General features: G+C 34.6%; 1 protein-coding gene across 5 annotated transcripts in view; it reads right to left on the bottom strand.

Moving 5' to 3' along the window:
- The window catches only part of CSMD3 (CUB and Sushi multiple domains 3), a 1,331,483-nt gene that overhangs the window by 911,229 nt on the left and 396,957 nt on the right, over positions 1-23,297 (bottom strand). For all 5 annotated transcript variants that reach the window (XM_070477231.1, XM_070477232.1, XM_070477233.1 and 2 more), the window contains exon 5: positions 20,468-20,675. In XM_070477231.1, the coding sequence (XP_070333332.1) occupies positions 20,468-20,675 (208 nt within the window). The remainder of the gene's footprint in view (positions 1-20,467; positions 20,676-23,297) is intronic.

Below are 23,297 nucleotides of genomic sequence, written 5' to 3'. Positions count from 1 at the left end.
TCCTACAATGCAAAAAAGCAAAATGGCTGTCTGAGGAGGCATTACAAATAGCTGTGAAAAGAAGAGAAGCCAAAAGCAAAGGAGAAAAGGAAAGATATACCCATTTGAACGCAGAGTTCCACAGAATAGCAGGGAGAGATAAGAAAGCCTTCCTCAGTGATCAGTGCAAAGAAATAGAGGAAAACAACAGAATAGGGAAGACTAGAGGTCTCTTCAAGAAAATTAGAGATGTCAAGGGAACATTTCATGCAAAGATTGGCACAATAAAGAACAGAAATGGTAGGGACCTAACAGAAGCAGAGATATTAAGAAGAGGTGGTAAGAATACACAGAAGAACTGTACAAAAAAGATCTTCACAACCCAGATAATCACGATGGTGTGATCACTCACCTAGAGCCAGATATCCTGGAATATGAAGTCAAGTGGGCCTTATGAAGCATCACTACGAACAAAGCTAGTGGAGGTGATGGAATTTCAGTTGAGCTATTTCAAATCCTGAAAGATGATGCTGTGAAAGTGCTGCACTCAATATGCAAGCATATTTGGAAAACTCAGCAGTGGCCACAGTATTGGAAAAGGTCAGTTTTCATTCCAATCCCAAAGAAAGGCAATGCCAAAGATTGTTCAAACTACTGCAAAATTGTACTAATCTCACACTAGCAAAGTAATGCTCAAATTTCTCCAAACCAGGCTTTAACAGTATGTGAATTGTTAACTTCCAGATGTTCAAACTGGATTTAGAAAAGGCAGAGGAACCAGAGATCAAATTGCCAACATCTGCTGGATCATTGAAAAGCAAGAAAGTTCCAGAAAAACATCTATTTCTGCTTTATAGAGTACACCAAAGCCTTTGACTGTGTGGATCACAACAAACACTGGAAAATTCTTAAAGAGATGAGAATATCAGACCACCTGACCTGCCGCCTGAGAAATCTGTATGCAGGTCGAGAAGCAACAGTTAGAACTAGACATGGAACAATAGACTGATTCCAAATTGGGAAAGGAGTACATCAAGGCTGTATATTATCACCCTGCCTAATTAACTTATATGCAGAGTACATCATGAGAAATGCTGGGGTGGATGAAGCACAAGCTGGAATCAAGATTGCCAGAAGAAATATCAGTAACCTCAGATATGCAGATGACACCCTTATGGCAGAAAGCAAAGAGGAACTAAAGAGTCTCTTGATGAAAGTGAAAGAGGAGAGTGAAAAAGTTGGCTTAAAACTCAACATTCTGAAAACTAAGAACAGGGCATATGGTGCCATCACTTCATGGCAAATAAATGAGGCAACAATGGAAACAGTGACAGACTTTTATTTTTGGGGCTCCAAAATCACTGCAGATGATGACCTCAACCATGAAATTAAAAGACGCTTGCTCCTTGGAAGAAAAGTCACCTAGATAGCATAATAAAAAGCAGAGACATTACTTTGCCAACAAAGGTCCGTTTAGTCAAAGCTATTGTTTTTCCAATAGTCATGTATTTGTGAGAGAGTTGGAGCATAAAGAAAGTTGAGGGCCGAAGAACTGATGCTTTTGAACTGTGGAGTTGGAGAAGACTCTGAGAGTCCCTTGGACAGCAAGGAGATCCAACCAGTCCATTCTAAAGGAAATCATTCCTGAACATTCATTGGAATGGCTGATGCTGAAGCTGAAACTCCAATACTTGGACCACCTGATGCAAAGAACTGACTCACTAGAAAAGATCATGATACTGGGAAAGATTGAAGGTGGGAGGAGAAGGGGACGACAGGGGATGAAATGGTTGAATGCCATCACTGACTCGATGGACATGAGTTGAGTAAGCTCCGAGAGTTGGTAATGGACAGGGAAGCCTGGCGTTCTGCAGTTCATGGGGTTGCAAAGAATCAGACACGATTGAGTGACTGAACTGAACTGATATAAAAGTAGAAAGATTTTATAATTGGCAAGTCCTTTAGAGGGAATGAAAATTAAATATGTTTTAATATTATTTTAAATGGCTCAAATAGTAAGTTTAAATAGTGTTTTCAATCTTCATCTTATTTATTGTAATTTTGCTTTTGATAGTGGCATACATTTTTAAGACTGAGATGACTAATGAATGGCTAAATGGCTGGTATTGTAGCAAGCACAGTTTAAGAAAAATTCAGGCTAGATGAAGTTGTATTTAATGAACACATCGTTTAATATCAGTAACACTCGGGAAAAACTGCTGAGTTGTCAAAGAGAAGCCCTACATTAAAGGCTATTTTAATAGTCATATTGAACAATCACTATTCATTTCATGAATCCTTTATTACCAGTAATTAATTGTTTACCTCTGTACATGGCTTTTCAAAGAAAGCATCTTACTGCCTATAAAAAGTCATCTATTTTGGGGGTAATCATTAGTCATTGAAAGAAATCTACTTATCTTGAGCCAAATTCCTTCCCTTAATAATTTATAACTCTTACCTTCAGTTTTTTCCACTTATTTAAACAGGCTAAGGATAATCTCTGTTGCATTATCAATTTTTTAAACATCTGAAATGACTTCATATGACCATCCAAAGTATTAAATATTTTATGCTTAAGATTACTATGAAATATTTTCAAAATGCACGTATAGACAATAGTACCAGATCTAATAGTGCCTTGGGTTAATTCAAGAAAGATAAAGACTATTACAGTATACTAACACATATATATGGAATTTAGAAAGATGGTAACGATAACCCTATATGCAAAACAGAAAAAGAGACACAGATGTATAGAACAGACTTTTGGACTCTGTGGGGGAAGGCGAGGGTGGGATGTTTCAAGAGAACAGCATCGAAACATGTATATTATCTAGGGTGAAACAGATCACCAGCCCAGGTTGGATGCATGAGACAAGTGCTCGGACCTGGTGCACTGGGAAGACCCAGAGGGATTGGGTGGAGAGGGAGGTGGGAGGGGGGATCAGGTTGGGGAATACATGTAACTCCATGGCTGATTCATGTCAATGTATGACAAAAACCACTACAATATTGTAAAGTAATTAGCCTCCAACTATTAAAAAAAAAGATTTAATATTTGAAAGAGACTCATTGAAAACAATGGTCATGAAATATACCTATAGTATTCAAAATACCTCATCTATTTCAACCTATTTAGGTGGTACTAAACATCAACACAGCTAAGGATCATGCTGATAGTGACCCTTGCATGAAAACAAACAGGATAAAAATATTTTGCAGAGTGTGCCACTGTTAGAAATGACCAGGTACCTAAAAAAATTAAAAGCAGTGTATCAGTGATCTCCTGTAAAAATCAATATTTTCTATTAGAAACATAAAAGCTGAAAATTTGGTAAATTCTGCCATTTAATCAAAGATGATTTGACATGTAAAAATAAGAGGCATAAAAAATGTACATCAAGAAGTCAGAATTTCTTCTGGTCTCTACACCTACTGTATTCCTATTGAGCATTATCACTAGAAATCACCCTTGAAGCTTGAGGGAGTTTAAGCAAAGACAGCAAAAGATGTTACTGTATAAAGTAATATGCAAATTCACACATCTCAGTCTTTAAACATAGCAGTAAGAACATGAAAATAAAAACTTATTCAACGAGACCTAAGATAAATTTGTGGATACTACATATACAGTAAGTAATCTGTATAGATATGCTGATTAAGAATTTTTGTGGTAATAACCTTTTGAAGTTGATACCTGTTTATCAAAATTGTCTATATTAAATCTTTTACTGTTATGTTCAAGGATATATTTGTGAACCAAGTGTAACATTAGTCTAATCCTTCATAATTTAAAGTCTAACATAATTTAAATTATAAATTAAAGCCAGAGGACAGTGTTATAAAACCTAGAATATCAACATTAAGTATTTACCAGTTTGAGGGGGTTTTATAATCACAAAATATAAACTTTCCTTTGATCTTAAAAAGCATAGGAAAAGTGTAAAACCCAGAGAGAGTAAGCATTTGCATAAGCTAATCCAAAAATTTAGTGGTAGAGGTACAATGTGGTATATACAATAATGCTTTATTTTTAAAATATTAAATAATCTTTCTTAATATAATATTTATAAATAAACTCTGAAGCAAAATTTACCTCATTAAAGCATACTCTTATAAATATACAGTGGATTAGAAATGAATGGATGATAATAGAACTACGTTGATGCTGTCCAGTTACTAAGTCACGTCCAAATTTTTGCAATCCCATGAACTGCAGTTTCTCCTGAATTTTGCTAAAACTCATGTCCATTGAGTTGGTGATGCTTTCCAACCAGCTCATCCTCTGTCATCTCCTTCCCTTCCTGCTCTCAATCTTTCCCATCATCAGGTTGTTTTCTGATGAGTCAGTTCCTCACATCATGTGGCCAAGAAATTGGAGCTTGAGCTACAGCTTTAGGTCTTCCAGTGATATTCAGGGTTGATGTCCTTCAGGACTGATTGGTTTGATCTCCCTGCTGTCCAAGGGAGTCTGAAGAGTATTCTCCAGCACCTCAATTCACTCCAGCACCACAATTAAAAGACATCAATTCTTTGGCACTCAGGCTCCTTTACGGTCCAACTCTCACATCCATACATGACTACTGGAAAAAACCATAGCTTTGACTGTATGTACCTTTGTCGGCAAAGTAATGTTTCTGCTTTTTAATATGCTGTCTAGGTTGGTCATAGCTTTTCTTGAAAGGAGCAAGTGTCTTTTAATTTCATGGCTGCAGTCACCATCTGCAGTGATTTTGGAGCCCAAGAAAATAAAGTCTGTCATGTTTCCATTGTTTCCACATCTACTTGCCATGAAGTGATGGGACCAGATGCCATGATCTTAGTTTTCTGAATGTTGAGTTTTAAGCCAACTTTTTCAATCTCCTCTTTCACTTTCATCAAGAGGCTCTTTAGTTCCTCTTTGCTTTCTGACATAAGGGTGGTGTCATCTGCATATCTTGAGGGTATTGATATTTCTCCTGGCAATCTTGATTATAGCTGGTGCTTCATCCACCCCAGCATGCAATTGTGTGGCAGTTTGAACATTCTTTGGCATTGCCCTTCTTTGCAACTGGAATGAAAACTGACCTTTTCCAGTTCTGTGGCCCATGCTGAGCTTTCCAAATTTGTTGCATACTGAGTGGAAGCACTTTAAAAGCATCATCTTTTAGGATGTGAAATAGCTCAGCTGGAATTTCATCACATCCACTAGCTTTGTTCATAGTAATGCTTCCTATGTGACTTCACATTCCAAGATATCTGGCTTTAGCTGAGTGACGACACCATCATGGTTACCTGAGTCATTAAGACTTTTTTTTTTAATAATTCCTCTGTGTATTATTGCCACCTCTCTTAATCTTTTCTGTTTATGTTAGGTCTTTGCCATTTCTGTCCTTTATTATGCTCATCTTTGCATAAAATTTTGCCTTGGTATCTCCAATTTTCTCTAGTCTTTCCCATTCTATTGTTTTTATCTATTTCTTTGCACTGTTTACTTAAGAAGGCTTTCCTATCCCTCCTTGTTATTTCTTTGGGACTCTGCATTCAGCTGGTATATCTTTCCTTTCTCCTTTGCTTTCTGCTTCTCTTCTTTTCTTAACTATTTGTAAGGCCTCATTAGATTCCCACTTTTCATTCTTGTTTTTCTTTCTCTTGGAGTGGTATTGGTCACCACCTCCTGTACAATGTTACAAACCTCCATCCAAAGTTCTTCAGGCATTCTGTCTACCAGATATGATCACTTAAATGTATTCATCACCTCCACTGTATAGTTGTAAGTGATTTGATTTATATCGTACCTGAATGGCCTAGTGGTTTTCCCTACTTTCTTCAATTTGAGATAGAACTGTAAACTATGGTTATAATAACACTCAGCCTTTTGTGTTAGTCTAGGAAGACATTATGACAAGAAGTGAGTGGAAGGGTAGGGCCAGAAAAACTAGTTAAGAAATATCTCTAATACACAATAAAGACTACAGATGAAAACAAGCTAGTTTAACGTCACTTAGATGAGAAGAGATAGCAAGGAATGTATCAACCAGTAACTGAACTAGTTGGAGTGGACAATAAAAAAGTCAGAAATTACTAATACTGGAGATTGAATTTGAGACTCATGGCATTTTTGACATGGGAGAAATCCAAAAGAATGCATGCTTCCAGCAGAAGATTATGTCTTTGTTTTCTGAGATGCCTAATTAGAGTTTTTAATGTGAAAAAATAAGTAAAATCTATAACAAAAACAAAGGAGAGGAGTTTGAGGTTAGGAAAGGATGTTCACGCATCAAAAAAGAACTGATTTAAAAGCTTTTCATTCACAGTCTGGACAGAGGAAGACCATCCTGGCAAGAAACTACACTCAATACAAAAAGGAGACCATTTACAGTCATACTAGCTGTACACTATACAACAGAAACAGGTGCCACTTACATAGACCATAATATACCTGGAGTCTCCTGGAGTTTTACATTGTATCACTTTCCCAGCTCTACTTGTTGGTTGGGGAATATAGTATATACTCCCTTTTCCCGTATGCCACACAGATCCCCTTGAGACAAATTTCAGATAAAATAGATTAAGTATTCTTTTATGGTACTGATTCTTAAGAAATCCATTGTGTGTTGCATAGATTTCCATCATTTAAAAAATTCCAATTTAGTAAAGTAAACATGAAATATATTCTTTGCCTCAAAATATTCTTAAATTAAAAAGAAAATCATAAACTAACCAAATGAAAGTTCAGCTTACCTTTCGTTAAAATATATGAACATAAAACAAATTATATCATGACTTTATTTTTCCTTATTTTAGTCATTCTGCTTTTGTATAAATTTGAGGGGTTGAAAGCTTCATTTTGATTAATTTTAATGCCTATATTGGCTTTAATGAAAGTGGAAATCTTTGTTATAAAGTCTATATTTTATTTTATTTTGTTTCTCTTTGAGAAAATTATTTTGAAAATATTGTGAGTTAGCTAAAACCACTGCATCACTTTCTTATTCTATTTGAAGAGTAAGGGATGGACAAGATCCTCATAAGAATTACATCTATATGTAAATGCCATAGAGAAGGTATTCACCAAACAATATTTGGTGTATTCACCAAACACCTTCAGAACCAGATCACTACATATAAGAAATCAAGCCAGGTCTCCTTTTAAAGCAAAGGGCAAAAGGGTGGGGGGGGGGGAAGATTTGAACACTAGTTAATTTGTACCTGTTACTTTCTGAAACATCCAAGATTATGGATATAAAACCTGTGAGAACATCTTTTGTTTCACAGGCAGCATGTATTTTAGATTAACAGAAATGCTACTTTGGACAAGGATTAGAACAACATTTTAGCAATCCTGATGCAGGAAGTATATTTGAAGGTATTTTTTTTTTTTTGGCCCTTTATCTTTCCAAAAAATATTTACTGGGTTGGCCAAAAGGTTCATTCAAGCTTTTCCAAGACATCTTACAGAAAATTTCAAAGACACTTTTTGGCCAACCTAATGTTATCCTAGGCTATCCCTAGAAATCAAGTATTAAAATAAAACAAATGACTGAGATTGTAAAAATAACTTGGAATTTCTCAAAACAAATATCAGTATTCAGTACATATTGGAGAAAATATTTTGGTAAATATGTTCTTAATAATTATAAGATTAGCAAAGTTTAAATTATTGTATTAACATAAATTCTACATTTATATTTTCACCACAGGTATTCTTATTTTCAGTGAGCTTCCTAGCAGTAGTGAAATAATTACCAGAACACTTCACCCTAGTATTAAACATTCATTTTTCTTCAACTCAAGTTAGTTTCATCTTTTTCTTACTAAGTAGAGAGTATATTATATAGAGAGAGGGGCTGCCAAATCTGCATTTGAAGATTGAAGTAACAGTAAGTTTAAAGGATTTTACATATTGGCTAAAGAAAAATGAAATGTTTTAAGTATGAGAAATGGGAGATTAGTGTTATTTTTACAAACTTAGATGAAGGCAAATCACATAGGCATGATAGAGCTGAAGAGCTACACACTAGAAGGACATGCTCCAAATTTTTATTGAAGTAAAAATTAAGTAGTACTTTTCCATTCAACATTATTTTTTTGGATTTCTTTGAAGAGTCACTTAAACCACTGATTTATTTCTCTATTATGACAGTCTGACTTCTGAATCACTTATAACAAGGTACTCTTATTTAAGTGTATTGTTGCAGAGAAACCTGGAGTGACTATCTTCCAAAGTATACATATAAGATATTAATGTCTTTTAAATTGATAATAAACTGCCTTGGTATTTTTAAATATTTTCCTTTCTTTACATTCTACCACTCTCAAGTAAACACACTCTTTCTCTAGGCTTGAATATAGCATCTTCTGCCTCATTCTTTGGCACTGTGGGCAAGTGCTCCTATTGGTTCTTTTTCATTAACACTCAATATGGCCTCTGGTGCATATACTAAGTGATGCCTGCCAAACAAATGGATTTCAGCACTTCTTAAATGAAAGTTGCCATTGAATCCTTGAACAAATTTTATATACTGTATGAAAGAGCTTAATTATACCTTTATGTGTCCTCTGAAACTCAAAAGAATTATTGAAAATCACTATTAACCCATTAATCCCCAATGAATTTAATAAAAAAGTACCATAAATTAGGTATCTTAAGACAACAGAATTTTATTATTGCATAGTTCTATACACAGAATTTTGAAATCAAGGATCAGCAGCACTATGTATGCTCTGTCCTACTGAATAATCCTGCCTTACTTCTTCCTAGCTTGTGTAAGGTTGTTAGAAATCCTTGTCAGTCCTTAGCTCTAGATACGTAATTTCAATCTCTGCCTCAGCATCACATATTCTTCTTTCCTGCATGTCTATATCCAAATTTTGTTCTAATAATGGTGACAATCAATGGATTAGTGTCTACATTAAAATCTAAACTGACCTTATCTAAAGTTGAACATATCTGCAAAGATTGTATTTCCAAATAAGGTCACATTTACAGATACAAGGGACTTGGGTCTGAATATATATTTTTAAGGGGATCATAATTCTACTCCCTAAATGTTGGAACAAAAAATGGAAGGATTAATGGATATAGCATGAAAAGGAATTTCATGTAACTGGCTAAAAGACTATTAAATATTTCAACATCCAATTTAGGGCCTAAAGTTCTTTGTAAGTTTCCCTCTCAACCACAATCTGAATGGTTCTCCATTTTGTGAATTCATAAATACTTCTAACCAGTATCTTGTATTTGGGGATTTTACCCCTTTCTTCAAGTATGTAATACAAAATATAAAAACTAGGCTGCTTATTATCATATATTTTTTTCTTTTAAGGATACTATAAACTTTTAGAATACTCTTACATGTAATAGTTTCTTAGAGATAATTAAATTCCATACTTCCATTATGTTTTATGTAGAATGATGAATCTTTCATGATTACATAAGAGAAACAAATAAAATGATGTCTTAAAACCACAACACTGTGTGTGTCCAGATAATTAAATGTAGGGCAAAAAGGTATTTTGTACAGCAAAGGAAACCAGAAACAAAACAAAAAGACAACCTACTGAATAGGAAAATATACTTGCAAATGAATCAAATGAGAATATACTGCTTATAAAAGAGCTGCTTTATGGCAAAGGACACATACAGATTGAAAGCAGGGATGGAAAAAGATATTTCATGCAGTCAGAAATGACAAGTGGGGGTAGCAATATTCATATCAGACAAAATGGACTTTAAAACAAAGAAAGATAAGAACAGTAAATAATGAAAAAAGGATCAATAGGAAAAGAAGACTTTACATCATTAACATATAAACACCTTATATAGGAGCACCTAAATACATAAAACAACACTAATAGACATAAAGGGAGAAATTGACAGAAATACAATGATAGTAGGAGACCTTAACACCCTACTCACATCAATGAAACAGATCTTCCAGATAAAAAATCAATAAGGTGGCAAAGATTCTTACAGTTGGACTTAATTGATATTTTCAGGAGATTACATTTAAAAAATTCAGAATTCATTTTCTTCTCAAGTGCAAATGAAACTTTCTTTGGGAGAGACTACCTAATAGGACATAGAACAAGTCTCAATAAAAAGAGGATAGGAATTATTTCAAGTATCTTTTCTGACCAAAATGGCATGAAACTAGAAATTAATCGAAAGAGAAACAACCCAACCAGTAAAAAAATATTATATGTGGAATGAACAACATGAGACTAAAAAAACAATGGGTCAATGGTGAAATCAAAGAAAAACTTTTAAAAATACTTTGACAATTAAGTACTAGTGATGAAATGTACAGTATTACATACATATAATTAAGATTGTTGTACATTATATATTAGAGTAATTCTAAGAGTTCTCATCACAATGGAAAATCTTTTCTGTCTTTTCTTTAATTTTGTATCTTTATGAGATGATGGAGTTCACTAAACTTACTGTGATAATCATTTCATGATGTACATAAGTCAAATCATTATGTTGTACACTTACATAGTGCTGTGTGCCAATTATATCTCAATAAGACTGGAAAAAAAAAACAAATACTTGACAAAAATGACAAAACAAATCTAAACAAATCTGTGAGATGCAACAAAAGCAGCTTTAAGAAGGAATTTCATGCAATACAGGCCTTCCTCAAAAAACAAGAAAAATCTCAAATAAAAACCTAACCTACCACCTAGAAGAATTAGAAAAAGAGGAACAAACAAAACCTAAGGTTTGCAGAAGAAAAAAAAAAAAAAAGGAAAGATAAAAGAGGAAATAGATTAGACATTCATAAAACAGGGGGAAAAAATCAATAAAAACAAAAGCTAATTCTGTGAAAGGATAAACAAAATCAACAAACTTCTGCCCAGACTCATGAAGAAGAATAGAGAGACCCAAATAAAATAAGAATAGAAAGAGGAGAAATAACAACCTATGAAAGATATACCAAAAATAAATAAATAAGAGAATACAATGAACAACTAAATGACGAAAAATCAAAAATGAATCAAGAAGGAAAAGATAATTTGAACAGACTGATCACTACAAGTGAAACATAATCTGTAATTAAAAAAAAATCTCCTTGTAAACAAAATTCAGGACTGGATAGCTTAACTGGGAAAAGTTACCAAACATGCAAAAAAGAACTTATACCAATCCATCTCAAATTTCTTCCATAACATTAAAGAAGGGCTATTCTCAAAGTCATTCTATGAAACCATCATCACCCTGATACCAAAAACAGACAAAGACACTACCCAAAAGGAAAATCATAGGTCAGTATCTTTGATGAATATAGACGCAAAGATTCTGAACAAAACATTGGCAAACCAAATACAAAAACACCTAAAATGTATCAAACACCTTGACCTGGGTGGATTCATTCCAAGGTCAGGAGGATGATCCAATACATACAAAGCAATCAACATGACAAACCATATCAAGAAAAAGGAAAACAAAAAACACATGATCATCTCAACAGATGTAGAAAAAGTATCTAATAAAATTCAACACACATACAGATGACCAACAAGCACATGAAAAGATGCTCAACATTGCTATTATAATTATTAGAGAAATACAAAGCAAAACTACACTGAGGTACCACCTCTCACTGGTCAGGTTTGCTATTATCAAAAATCTACAAATAATAAATGCTGGAGTGAGTATCGAGAAAAGGGAACCCTCCTACACTTTAGTAGAGTGTAAACCGAAACAACTAACATGGAAAACAGTATGGAGGTTCCTCAAAAAACTAAAAATAGAACTATCATATGACCCAGAAATTCACTCCTGGGCATATACCAGAAGAAAATCATAATTCAAAATGATAGATGCACCCCAATGCTCATAGCAGCACTATTTATGATAGCCAGGACATGGAAGCAGCCTAAATGACCATCAATAGAAGAATGCATAAAGATGATGCAGTAAATATTTACAATGGAATATTACTCAGCCATAAAAAGTAATGAGATTAGGTTATTTTTAGAGACATGAATGGACCTAGAGAGTGTCATACAGAGAGAAGTCAGTCAGAAAGAGAAAAACAAATTTTGTATAATATCACTTATATAAATGGTAACGATGATCTTATCTGAGAAGCAGAAACACAGACAGTCTTAGAGAATAAATGTATGGATAGCAAAGGGGAGAGGAGTGGGAAGAATTGGGAGACTGTGATGGACTCATATATACCACCAATACTATGTATAAAATAGATAACTAGTGAGAACATACTGAAGAGCACAGGAAACAACATAATGCACTGTGGTGACCTGAATGAGAAGGACATTCAAAAGAGGGAATACATGTATATGTATGGTTGATTCACTTTTCTATACAGTAGAAACTAACACAGTATTGTAAAACAACTCTTCTCCAATAAAAATAATTTTTAAAAATAAGTAAATAAAAATAAATAAAGAAACTATAAAGGCAACCCTCAGAATGGGAGGATATATTTGCAAATGAAGCAACCAACAAGGGATTAACATCCAAAATATACAAACAGCTCATTCAACTCAATTAAAAAAAAAAAAACTGAATCAAAAATGGGGAGAAGATCTAAATAGACATTTCTCCAAAGAAACCATACAGATGGTGAGAAACAACATGAAAAGATGCTCAGCATCACTAAATATTAAAGAAATGCAACTAAAACTATAATGAGATAACACCTCAGGCTGGTCAGAATGGCTATTATCAAAATATCTACAAAAAATAAATGCTGGAATCTGCAAAGTGTATAAGCAACTCATACAACTCAGTAACAGAAAGAAAAAAAAAAAACAGTCCAACCAAAAAATGGGTAGAAGACCTAGATAGACACTTCTCCAAAGAAGACATACAGACAGCCAGTAAACACATGAAAAGATGCTCAACATCACTAATTATTAGAGAAATTCAAATCAAAAGAACAGTGAAATATTACCTCACACCAGTCAGAATGCCCATAATCACAAAAATTAACAAACAGTAAATGCTGGAGAGGTTGCAGAGAAAATGAAACACTCTTGCATTGTTGATGGGGATATAAATTGGACAGCCACTACAGAGAACAGCATGGAGATTCCTTAAACAATTAGGAATAAAACAACCATATGGACCAGCAATCCCACTAATACCCTGTGAACACCATAATTGAAAAAGATACATGTACCCCAAAGTTCATACCAGCACTCTTTACTCCATAGCTAGCACATGAAAGGAACCTGGAAATTCATCTGTCAATGGATGAATACTCAGTGGACAGATGAATGGATAAAGAAGATGTGGTACATATATACAATGGAATATTACTCAGTCATTAAAAAGAATGAATTTGAGTCAGTTCTAGTGAGGTGGATAAACCTAGAGCCTGTGATACAGAGTACAATGTCAGAAAGACAAAAACAATTATCATGTATTAATGCATATATATGGAATCGAGAAAAATGGTGTTGATGAACTTAAGTTGCAGAGAAGGAATAGATATGCAGGTATAGAGAAATGACTTGTGGACACAATGGGAGAAGGAACGAGTGGGGTGAATGGAGAAAGTAGAATCAATATATATACACTACCATGTGTAAAATAGATAGCAAGTAAGAAGATGCTATAGAACACAGGGAGTCCAGCTTGGAACTCTGTAATGACCTAGAGAGACGGGGGAATAGGAGGGAGGCTCGAGAGGGAAGTGATACATATTTAATTATGGCTGATTACTGCTGTTGTATGGCAGAAACCAACACAACACTGTAAAGCAGTTTTCCTACAATCAAAATATATTTTTTAATAAACAAAAAAATAAATGCTGTATAGGACGTGGAGAAAAGGGAACTCTCTGACACTGTTCGCTGGAATGTAAATTGGTACAGCCACTATGGAGAACATTATGGAGGTCTTTAAGAAAAATTAAAACAGAACTGCCATATGACCCAGAAATTTCACTCCTGGGCATATACCTGGAAAAAACCATAATTCAAAAAGATACACAGACGTCAATGTTCACAGCAGTACTATTTACAATAGCCAGGAAATGGAAACTATAAATGTCCATCAATAGAAGAATGGATAAAGAAGATGTGGTAAATATGCATATGGTACAAGTATGTATATATGTTGTTGTTATTGTTCAGTTGCTTAGTCATGTCTAATTCTTTGTGACCATATGGGCTGCAGAACACCAGGCTCCCCTGTCCTTCACTATCTCCTTGAGTTTGCTGAAACTCATTTCCACTGAATGTGCCATCCAACTATCTCATCCTGTCACCCCCTTCTCTTCCTGCCTTCAGTCTTGCCCAGCATCACCGTCTTTTCCAATGAGTCAGCTCTTGCCATCTTTGAATCAGATGGCCAAAGTACTGGAGTTTCAGCTTCAGCATCAGTCCTTCCAATGGATATTCAGGGATGGTATCCTTTAGGATTGACTGGTTTGATCACCTTGCTGTCCAAAAGACTATCAAGACTCTTCTCCAGTATCACAGTTTAAAAGCATCAATTCCTCAGAGTTCAGCCTTCTTTATGGTCCAACTCTCATATCCATACATGATTACTGGAAAAATCACAGCTTTGACTATATGGACAATTGGTTGCAAAATGATGTCTCTGCTTTTTTTTTTTTTTCTATGTCTCTGCTTTTTAATACACTGTCTAACTTTGTCAAAGTTTGTTTGTTTTTTTTTTTTTTTTTTTTCCCAAGAAGCAAGTATCTTTTAATTTCCTGGCTGCAGTCACCATCCACAGTGATTTTGGAGCCGAAGAAAATAAAATCTGTCACTGCTTCCATTTTTTCCTCATCTATTTGCCATGAAGTGATGGGACTGGATGGCATGATCTCAGCTTTTTTTAAATGTTGAGTTTTAAGCCAACTTTTTCAGTCTTCTTTCACCCTCATTAGGACACCCTTTTGTTTCTCTTCATTTTCTGCAATAAGGGTGGTGCCATCTGCATATCTGAGGTTATTGATATTTCTCACAGCAATCTTTTCTCCAGCTTGAGCTTCATCCAGCCCAGTATTTTGCATGACGTACTCTGTATAGAGGTTAAATAAGCAGGGTGACCAAATACAGCCTTGATGTACTCCTTTCCCACTTTTGAACTAGTTCTATGTTCCATGACTGGTTCTAACTATTGCTTCTTGACCTGCATACAGGTTACTTAGGAGGCAGGTAAGGTGGTCTGGTATTCCCATCTCTTAAAGAATATTCTAGTTTTTTTTGTGATCCACACAGTCAAAGTCTTTGGCATAGTAATGAAGTAGAAGTAGATGCTTTTCTAGAATTTCCTTGCTTTTTCTAAGACCCAGGGGATGTTGGCAAATTGATCTCTTGTTCCTCTGCCCTTTTTAAATCCAGCGTGTACATCTGGGAGTTTTCAGTTCACGTACTATTGAAACTGAGCTTAAAGGATTTTGAGCATTAGTTTGCTAGCATGCGAAATGAGTGCAATTGTGTGGTAGTTTGAACATTCACTGGCATTGCCTTTCTTTGGGAATGGAATGAAAAATGAACTTTTCCAGTTGTGGCCACTGCTGAGCTTTGTAAATTTGCTGGAGTACTGAGTGCAGCAGCTTCACAGCATCATCTTTTAGGATTTGAAATAGCTCAACTGGAATTCTATCACCTCCACCAGCTTTGTTCATAGTGATGCTTCCTAAGACCCACTTGACTTTACACTCCAGGATGTTGACTCTAGGTGAGTGGTCACACTATCATGGTTATCTAGGTCATTATGACCTTTTTTGTATAGTTCTTGGGTATTCTTGCCACCTCTTCTTAATACCTTCTGCTTCTGTTAGGTCCATACCATTTCTGTCCTTTATTGTGCCCATCTTTGCATGAAATGTTCCCTTGGTATCTCTAATTTTCTTGAAAAGATCTCTAGTCTTTCCCATTCTATTGTTTTCCTCTATTTCTTTGCATTGTTCACTTAGGAAGGCTTTATTATCTCTCCTTGCTATTCTTTGGAACTCTGCATTCAGATAGGTATATCTTTCCTTTTCTCCTTTGCCTTTCGTTTCTCTTCTTTCTTGATTTAGGTCACTCCTGAATGACCTAGTGGTTTTCCGTACTTTATTCAACGTGCGTGTATATGTACATATGCTTCCGTTGTGGCTCAGCTGGTAAAGGATCTGCCTGCAATGTGGGAGACCTGGGTTCGATCCCTGGGTTGGAAAGATCCCACGGAGAAGAGAGAGGCTACCCACTGCAGTATTCTGGCCTGGAGAATTCCTAGTATAGTCTATGAGTCGGACACGACTGAGCGACTTTCACTCACTTTCAGACCAACTCATTTCATCCAGCCCTCAGTGTCTAGCAGGGCTACACCCAAGTCACTTAAGATAACCCATGTTTATCATATATATATACACATATATATTCACCATAACTGAATATATGTGGTTCAATAGAATATTACTAAGCCATAAAAGAGGAACACAACAATGCCATTTGCAGAGGGGTGAACAGACCTTGAGACTGACATACGGAGTGAAGTAAGTCAGAAAGAGAAAAAAAAAATCATATTATATATCACTTTTATGTGGAATCTAGAAAAATGGTACAGATGAACTTATTTTCAAAGCAGAAATAAAGACAAACATGTAGAGATAAAACTTATGGATACCAAGCAGGGAAGAGTGGGTAGAATGAATTGGGAGACAGAGATCGACATATATACACTATCATGCACAGAATAGATAACTAAGGAAACCTACTTTATAGCACAGGGAACTCTCCTCAGTGCTCTTTTGTAACCTAAATGTGAAGGAAATCTAAAAAAGAGGGGATACATATATATATAAATGATTCACATTGCTGTATAGAAGAAAGCAATACAACACTGTAAAGCAATTATACTCCAATTTTTTTTTAAGAGTACTATGAAAAATAAGTCAGAGAGGGAATATCATGTACTTAAATTGAAGTGGTCTTTTTAGAAAACTTTCAAAATGCTTCTCTCAGTAGTTCTCAGTTATTTGTGTTAATTCTGGTTTCATCTATTATGTAATTCTTATTTTGGTGGATGAGCAAGGCGTGTACAGTGTTATCTCTTCTAGGTGCAGTGTCAAACAGGTGTTCCTTAAGGTAGAAAAAAATACATTTAGAAGTACTAAAAATGGTAAATTAACCATACCAGTGATTCTTAGATATCTATAAGAAGTTTTGTTTGATGCAAACTCATATTTAGGTATCAACTAAATATCTAATAGGAACTTTAGGTGTTTAAAAGCATTAATCCATATGGTGCTACTCATATGTCAGAGTTTCAGGCTTTCAAAATGTTTTACTGATAGATGGCATATATTTTTGAGAAAGCCCTGGTTGTATGCATAACAAGAATTACTTTTGTCAAAAAGTACACTGCAGTAACTATTAGAAGATCTCAGTTTTCATCCTGAATTTTCAAGATACACAGTAAGCCTCAAAACATATTTCCCTCACAGAAGAACCCTGGACAACTGGATCCTTAAAATCCCTCTGGCTCTTACCATTTTATGAGTACTCTATTCGTCTAAAGAGAGGCAACCATGTTGGAAGAATGGGTAAGAAAAATGTAGCATACACATTTAAAAAAAATAAACATTCAACCTTAGGAAATAAGAATCCTGCTCTAATCAACAACATGGATGAAACTTGAGGACATTACATTAAGTGAAATAAGCCAGCCACAGAAGGACAAACACTACATGATTCTGGTTATACGAGATATCTTACATAGTTACAGAAACTGAGAGTGCAATGGTATTTGCCAGTGGCTGGGGGGAAAGGAAATGGAGATTTGCTATCCACTAGAATTAAAGTTTTAGTTATATAAAACAGGTAAGTTCTGTTCTACAGATCTGCTGTTCAATATTGTGCCTATGGTTAAGAACACTGTATTATACACTTAAAATTTTGCTCAGAAGGTCGATCTTATGTTAAATTCTCTTAATCACAGCAATGAATGTTAATTCAAAATTATAGAACCATAATACATAGTTAATCAAATTATTTTACTGCTGTGAATAAGCAATAATATGCAGAACCACAGCTTCTTCATTGTACATTTTACTCTCATAATTATCATGAATAAGGTGGTAAAGAGAAATACCTGTTTGATAGGATTAGTATATGTAATATTTATTTTGTAGAATGAAATTACAGTCAGTTACTTCTAATTAATTTATCTTATTTGGATAATTGTTGATTCACTAACACAATCTTTGTGCTATCCATTATGTAAATCCATACCATATACATAAATGTATGTATTACAGAATTAGTTTGATTAGTTTCATATACCATGTTAATTTGACTTTCAGTTTTTTGAGTGTAAGAAATATTTTAGCTCTTGTAGGATGGCTTATAGGACAGTTATATTGACCGAGTTACAATATTGATAAAACCAAACTTACTGTTTTATTTGCCATAGCAACAAGTGGGATAATCTAGTTTACGGACTACTGATTTCATGTCTATACCATATAAATCAATACATTTGTGCAGGAGCTTATAAATTTGCACTTTAACAAACACTGAAGGTAATTCTGATGTAGCCATTATAAAAAAAAATAAAACACCAAATGAGAAATACTGTTAAATTTGGAATTATTAGCATATATTTGTCTGTCGTTGTTAAGTCACTAAGTCATGTCCAACTCTTTTGCAACTCCAGGGACTGGAGTCCACCAAGCTCCTCTGTCCATGGGATTTTCCAGGTGGAAATACTGGAGTGGGTTGCCATTTCCTTCTCTAGGGGATCTTCCCGACCCAGGGAATAAACCCATGTCTCCTGCATTGGCAGACGGATTATTTACCTCTGAGCCACCACGGAAGCCATTAGCATATATATATATATATAATGTATATATTCCAAACATATGAAAGATAATATGCCATATATGTGTGTATATGTATATATGTACATATACACACACACTAATGTGTACATGTGTGTGCATATCTGATTTATGTGTTGGCATATAACATATGGGCCTCTGTGGTGGCTCAATGGTTAAGAATCCACCTGCAATGCAGGAGACCTGGGCTTGATCCCTGAGTCAGGAAAATCCCCTGGAGAAGGAAATAGCTACCCACTTTGGTATTCTTGCCTGGAAAATCCCACAGACAGAGGAGCCTGGTGGGCTACAATCCATGGGGTCATAAAAGAAACACACCACATTTACCTAGTGCCCTTTAAATGGCAATCTGCAATGTTGTCTTATTTTTTCTTCTTCATACTTCTCTTGCTTTATCCCTTGTATTTCCTCCTATCTCTCTGTTTTAGACTCCTATCAATGTCTTTTTGTTTTATTACCATCAGTATCAAATACATATCAGTTGTGCTTCTTACAGCTATTGAATCATATAAATAGATACTGTCTATCAGACGGCTTTAATATGTCTCAAAGAGACTTCAAACTACTTATATCTAAAACAACTCTCAATAATCATAGCATTCCTATTCGAAACTTGACCTTCCTTCAACATTTTCCAACTCAGTGAGTATATCTCTGGCCTTCATCAATTTATGCAAGCCAGAAAATGGTGTTTTATTAGAACACCACCTTCTTTATCATTCTTCATTACAGAGGTCTTTATCACTATACCTCCTAAATATCTATCAATGCATTCTACTTCTTTATCGCCATCAATATCATCCTAATACAAGCTATCATGATTTTTTTCTTGAATTATAGCAATCACCTCTTAAGAGGTTTTCTTATAGCTAATTTAGCCTCACTTCAAATCAATCTCTATATTTCAGTAAGAATCATCATTTGAAAATGCAAACCTCTTAATTTAATTGATTTTGATAAAAATCCTTCAATAAATTCTCAGTATTCGTATCAAATTTTTACATTTCCTAAAAGACCATTTTAGTCTAGATTTTACCTATGACTTCATTTCACTAATTCCACCATTCTTCACTCAATTATTGACTTGACTTTACACTTCAATGATAAGAGTGCATTAAAATTTTTAAAACAGCATAAAGATGTATTTTCTTTTAAAAAATATTATAACCTAAAATTATGTTTTGAAAACTCTGCAGTTTCATGAGACCATGTCTTGAGTTTCTAAAGAAACAGATCATATTCATCCATATCATAGTGTTTAATTTTTGCCTTCAAATAATAGGGTATATAAAAGATCTACTTACAAAACCAAAGGCAAATTATTTCCAAGACTATTCAATTAATTTGAAAAGAAATGCCAAACGTGAACTGACACACTAAGGAACAGAACTGTAGGAAAGACTCATTTCCTTTTACAAGTTTTGATAAAATCAAATTATTTTTCATTGATTGAGTGATACAGAAATAGTTGATGAGATGCTTCATCTTTCAAAATTCCACTCTATATATCAGTACCCAATCTTCAAAATTTCCTCAGCTCTGATAATCACTCCCTATAATTTTCCTGCATCTGTTAATTTTTTAAGATTCTAATTCTTTAAAGGCCCAAATATAGTTGTTTTTCAATCCCAGTTTTGCCTCAGGCAATTACATCAATGCTAAGTTGATAGAGATTGTCTACTTACCATATTGTAGGTGGCTCAGAACCTTCTATTTCTAAGTAATCATACTTTTCTTCCATTTGGAAATCAGTAAATATGAGTGAAATTGTATCCCCAGGTTCTGCAACAATGGTCCAAGTGCAATCAGCATTGTTATGGTACTCATTAGGAAAACTAGGGCTTGATATGATGCCACTAGATCCTCTCATTGTTCCTCCACATGCATCTTCAGCTGTTGAAAACACAAATGAGATGTTCAGATATAAATCATTAAGAGAAATGCGATTAAATCAACTGTTAATATTACTGAATAAAGATAACAGGGCAAATGTTGTGAAACCAAATGCACATTACACTAATAGAGATTAAAAAAAATGTTAAGTTCATAAAAATTTTTTAATCACATATATAAATATAAATGCTATCATGACTGGGCTTCCAGGTGGCACTAGTGGTAAAGAATACACTGAGAGTGCAGGACATGCAAGAGAGGTGGGTTTGATCTCTGAGTAGGGAAGATCCCATAGAGCAGGAAATGGTAAATGGCAATACAGACAGAGAAGCCTGGCAGGCTACAGGCCATGGAATCACAAAGAGTCAGACATGACTGAGCAAGGAAGGATGGAAGAATGCGCTATCATGATTATTTTATAATTACTGGTTGAAACAGCAATGATGTAAATAAAAACTTATACTCCAATCAGAGCTCAGAGTAAAATAACTAAGATTTTCTTTTCATTGATTAGATGATGGAGTAAAACAAAAGAAACATTGTTCTTCAGGTCTATAATGGGAAATGTTGAGTCACTTTGTGCATATTCATGATAGGTCTCAGCTTTGTTTTTATTTCCTTAATGTAGTTTGTACCAAATAAATAATATGAAAGAATATAACAAATTTCTGTCATTGACATTCAAAAGTTATTGAAAATGTTTGTGGAAATGCAATTTAAATACAAATACATCACATATCTAGGAAACTTTAATTAGAAAGAAATAATATAGCAACTACAATAATATACTCAGCAACACATCTTTAGTAACATATTCCCTATGACTATCAAGCAATGTAAACATATTTTGCTACATATTCACATGATACATGTATATACAGTATTATAAATGCAATGACATCAGTGACTGGTTGAATAGACATATCAATTTATCATATTGTAGGTGGCTCAGAACCTTCTATTTTATAAATCATACTTTCCTTCAATTTGGAAAGTTTCTACTAATGTTACGTTTGGACATTTGGACCTGCGGCTCTCATTTCCCAACAAGGGCTATAGATTCTCCACGAGTCTATTTTTAGCCAATGGAGTATGTTAACAGACAGATTATATGACCACCAATGCTTAGTGCTAAAACATAAGATAAAGCCCATTGTTTTATAAAGAAATTGAAGCTATAAAATTTGTCTTATCCTAATGTGGTTTAGGCCTGTCAATAGGTTATTAGCCTATTTGTACAACAAAATTTCTCAAGATTTATGCTGTTGTCTTGAGCCACTCTGGGAATTCCTTCAATTCAAATCAAATGTCTGGGGAAATATCTAGCTCTATAATGACCAATTATTGTTTGATGAAATAGCTAACACTCTGTAAGTGTAATAGAGATATGCAGCATTCTATTTTACTCCACAATGGGCATAGAATGGCAATATGCTTTGGTACTAAGAACAATTTTCTTATTAAATTGTATGCATTAAATAGCATTTGCTTCATTCTGCCCCGCTCTTTATCCACTTAGATTCATAATTCAAAAGTTAAAAGCATAAATATATTGCTCATAAAAGATAACTTAATTTTCATCATACACTACAGTAAGTATGATATTTATTTTCATGATGCCCTCTCTATTTTTTTAAGTTTGTTGAGTAATTAGAACGAACTAGTGGTCCAGTATAGACTATGAGATATACTACTATAATTTTCTTGCCAGAACACACAATGTCTTCCCTTAATACGTCAACTTTAACCTCTGGTGAAAATGTCCTACAGCTTTCAACCCAGAACCACAAATTATTTCCACTCTTTGTCTTCTCAGTGGTAACACCAAGGTTGAGTATTGCTTCAGAAATGAAATGTTACACTATCATATATTTGTAGTGTAACTGGTATATAACATACTCAAACAAGTTCTGTGAGCTCTTTATTTCTGTATCTAGACAAAATCTCAGGGATAAACATTTCAGTTCATACTCAGAATAAGAAAAAAAAAAAAAACTCCAGTTTTTAATTCAAAAATATAAATTTATCTATCAGTGTGTCTAGTCCTGGATGTTGTCAGTCAGTCACCCAATCATGCCCAACTCTTTGTGACCCCATGGACTGCAGTGCCCCAGGCCTCCCTGTCCCTCACCGTCTCCCAAAGTCTGCCCAAGCTCATGTTCATTGTATCAGTGATGTCATTCAGCCATCTCATCCTCTGATGCCCTCTTATCCTTCTGCCCTCAATTTTTCACAGCACTGAGGACTTGTCCAATGAGTTGGCTGTTAGTAGTAGATGACCAAAATACTGAAGCTTCAGCATCAGTCCTTCCTATGAGTATGCAGGGTTGACTTCCCTAAAGATTGACTGATTTGTTCATCTTGCTGTCCAAGGGACTTTCAGGAGTCTTCTCCAGAACCACAGTTTAAAAGCATCAACTCTTTGTTGCTCTGCCTTTTTTATGACCATACATGACCACTGGGATGACCATATCCTTGACTACATGGACCTCTGTCGGCATAGTAATGTCTTTGCTTTTCAATACACTGTCTAGGTTTATCATATTTTTCCTTCCAAGAAGCAATCATCTTATTTCATGGCTATTTTCACCATCTGCAGTGATTTTAGAGCCCAAAAATCCA

The sequence above is a fragment of the Odocoileus virginianus genome, chromosome 15 (genome assembly GCF_023699985.2).
Source record: "Odocoileus virginianus isolate 20LAN1187 ecotype Illinois chromosome 15, Ovbor_1.2, whole genome shotgun sequence".
In the NCBI taxonomy this organism is placed as follows: domain Eukaryota; kingdom Metazoa; phylum Chordata; class Mammalia; order Artiodactyla; family Cervidae; genus Odocoileus; species Odocoileus virginianus.
The sequence above is the reverse complement of the archived record's forward strand: the minus strand, read 5'-3'. Positions and strand labels throughout refer to the sequence as shown.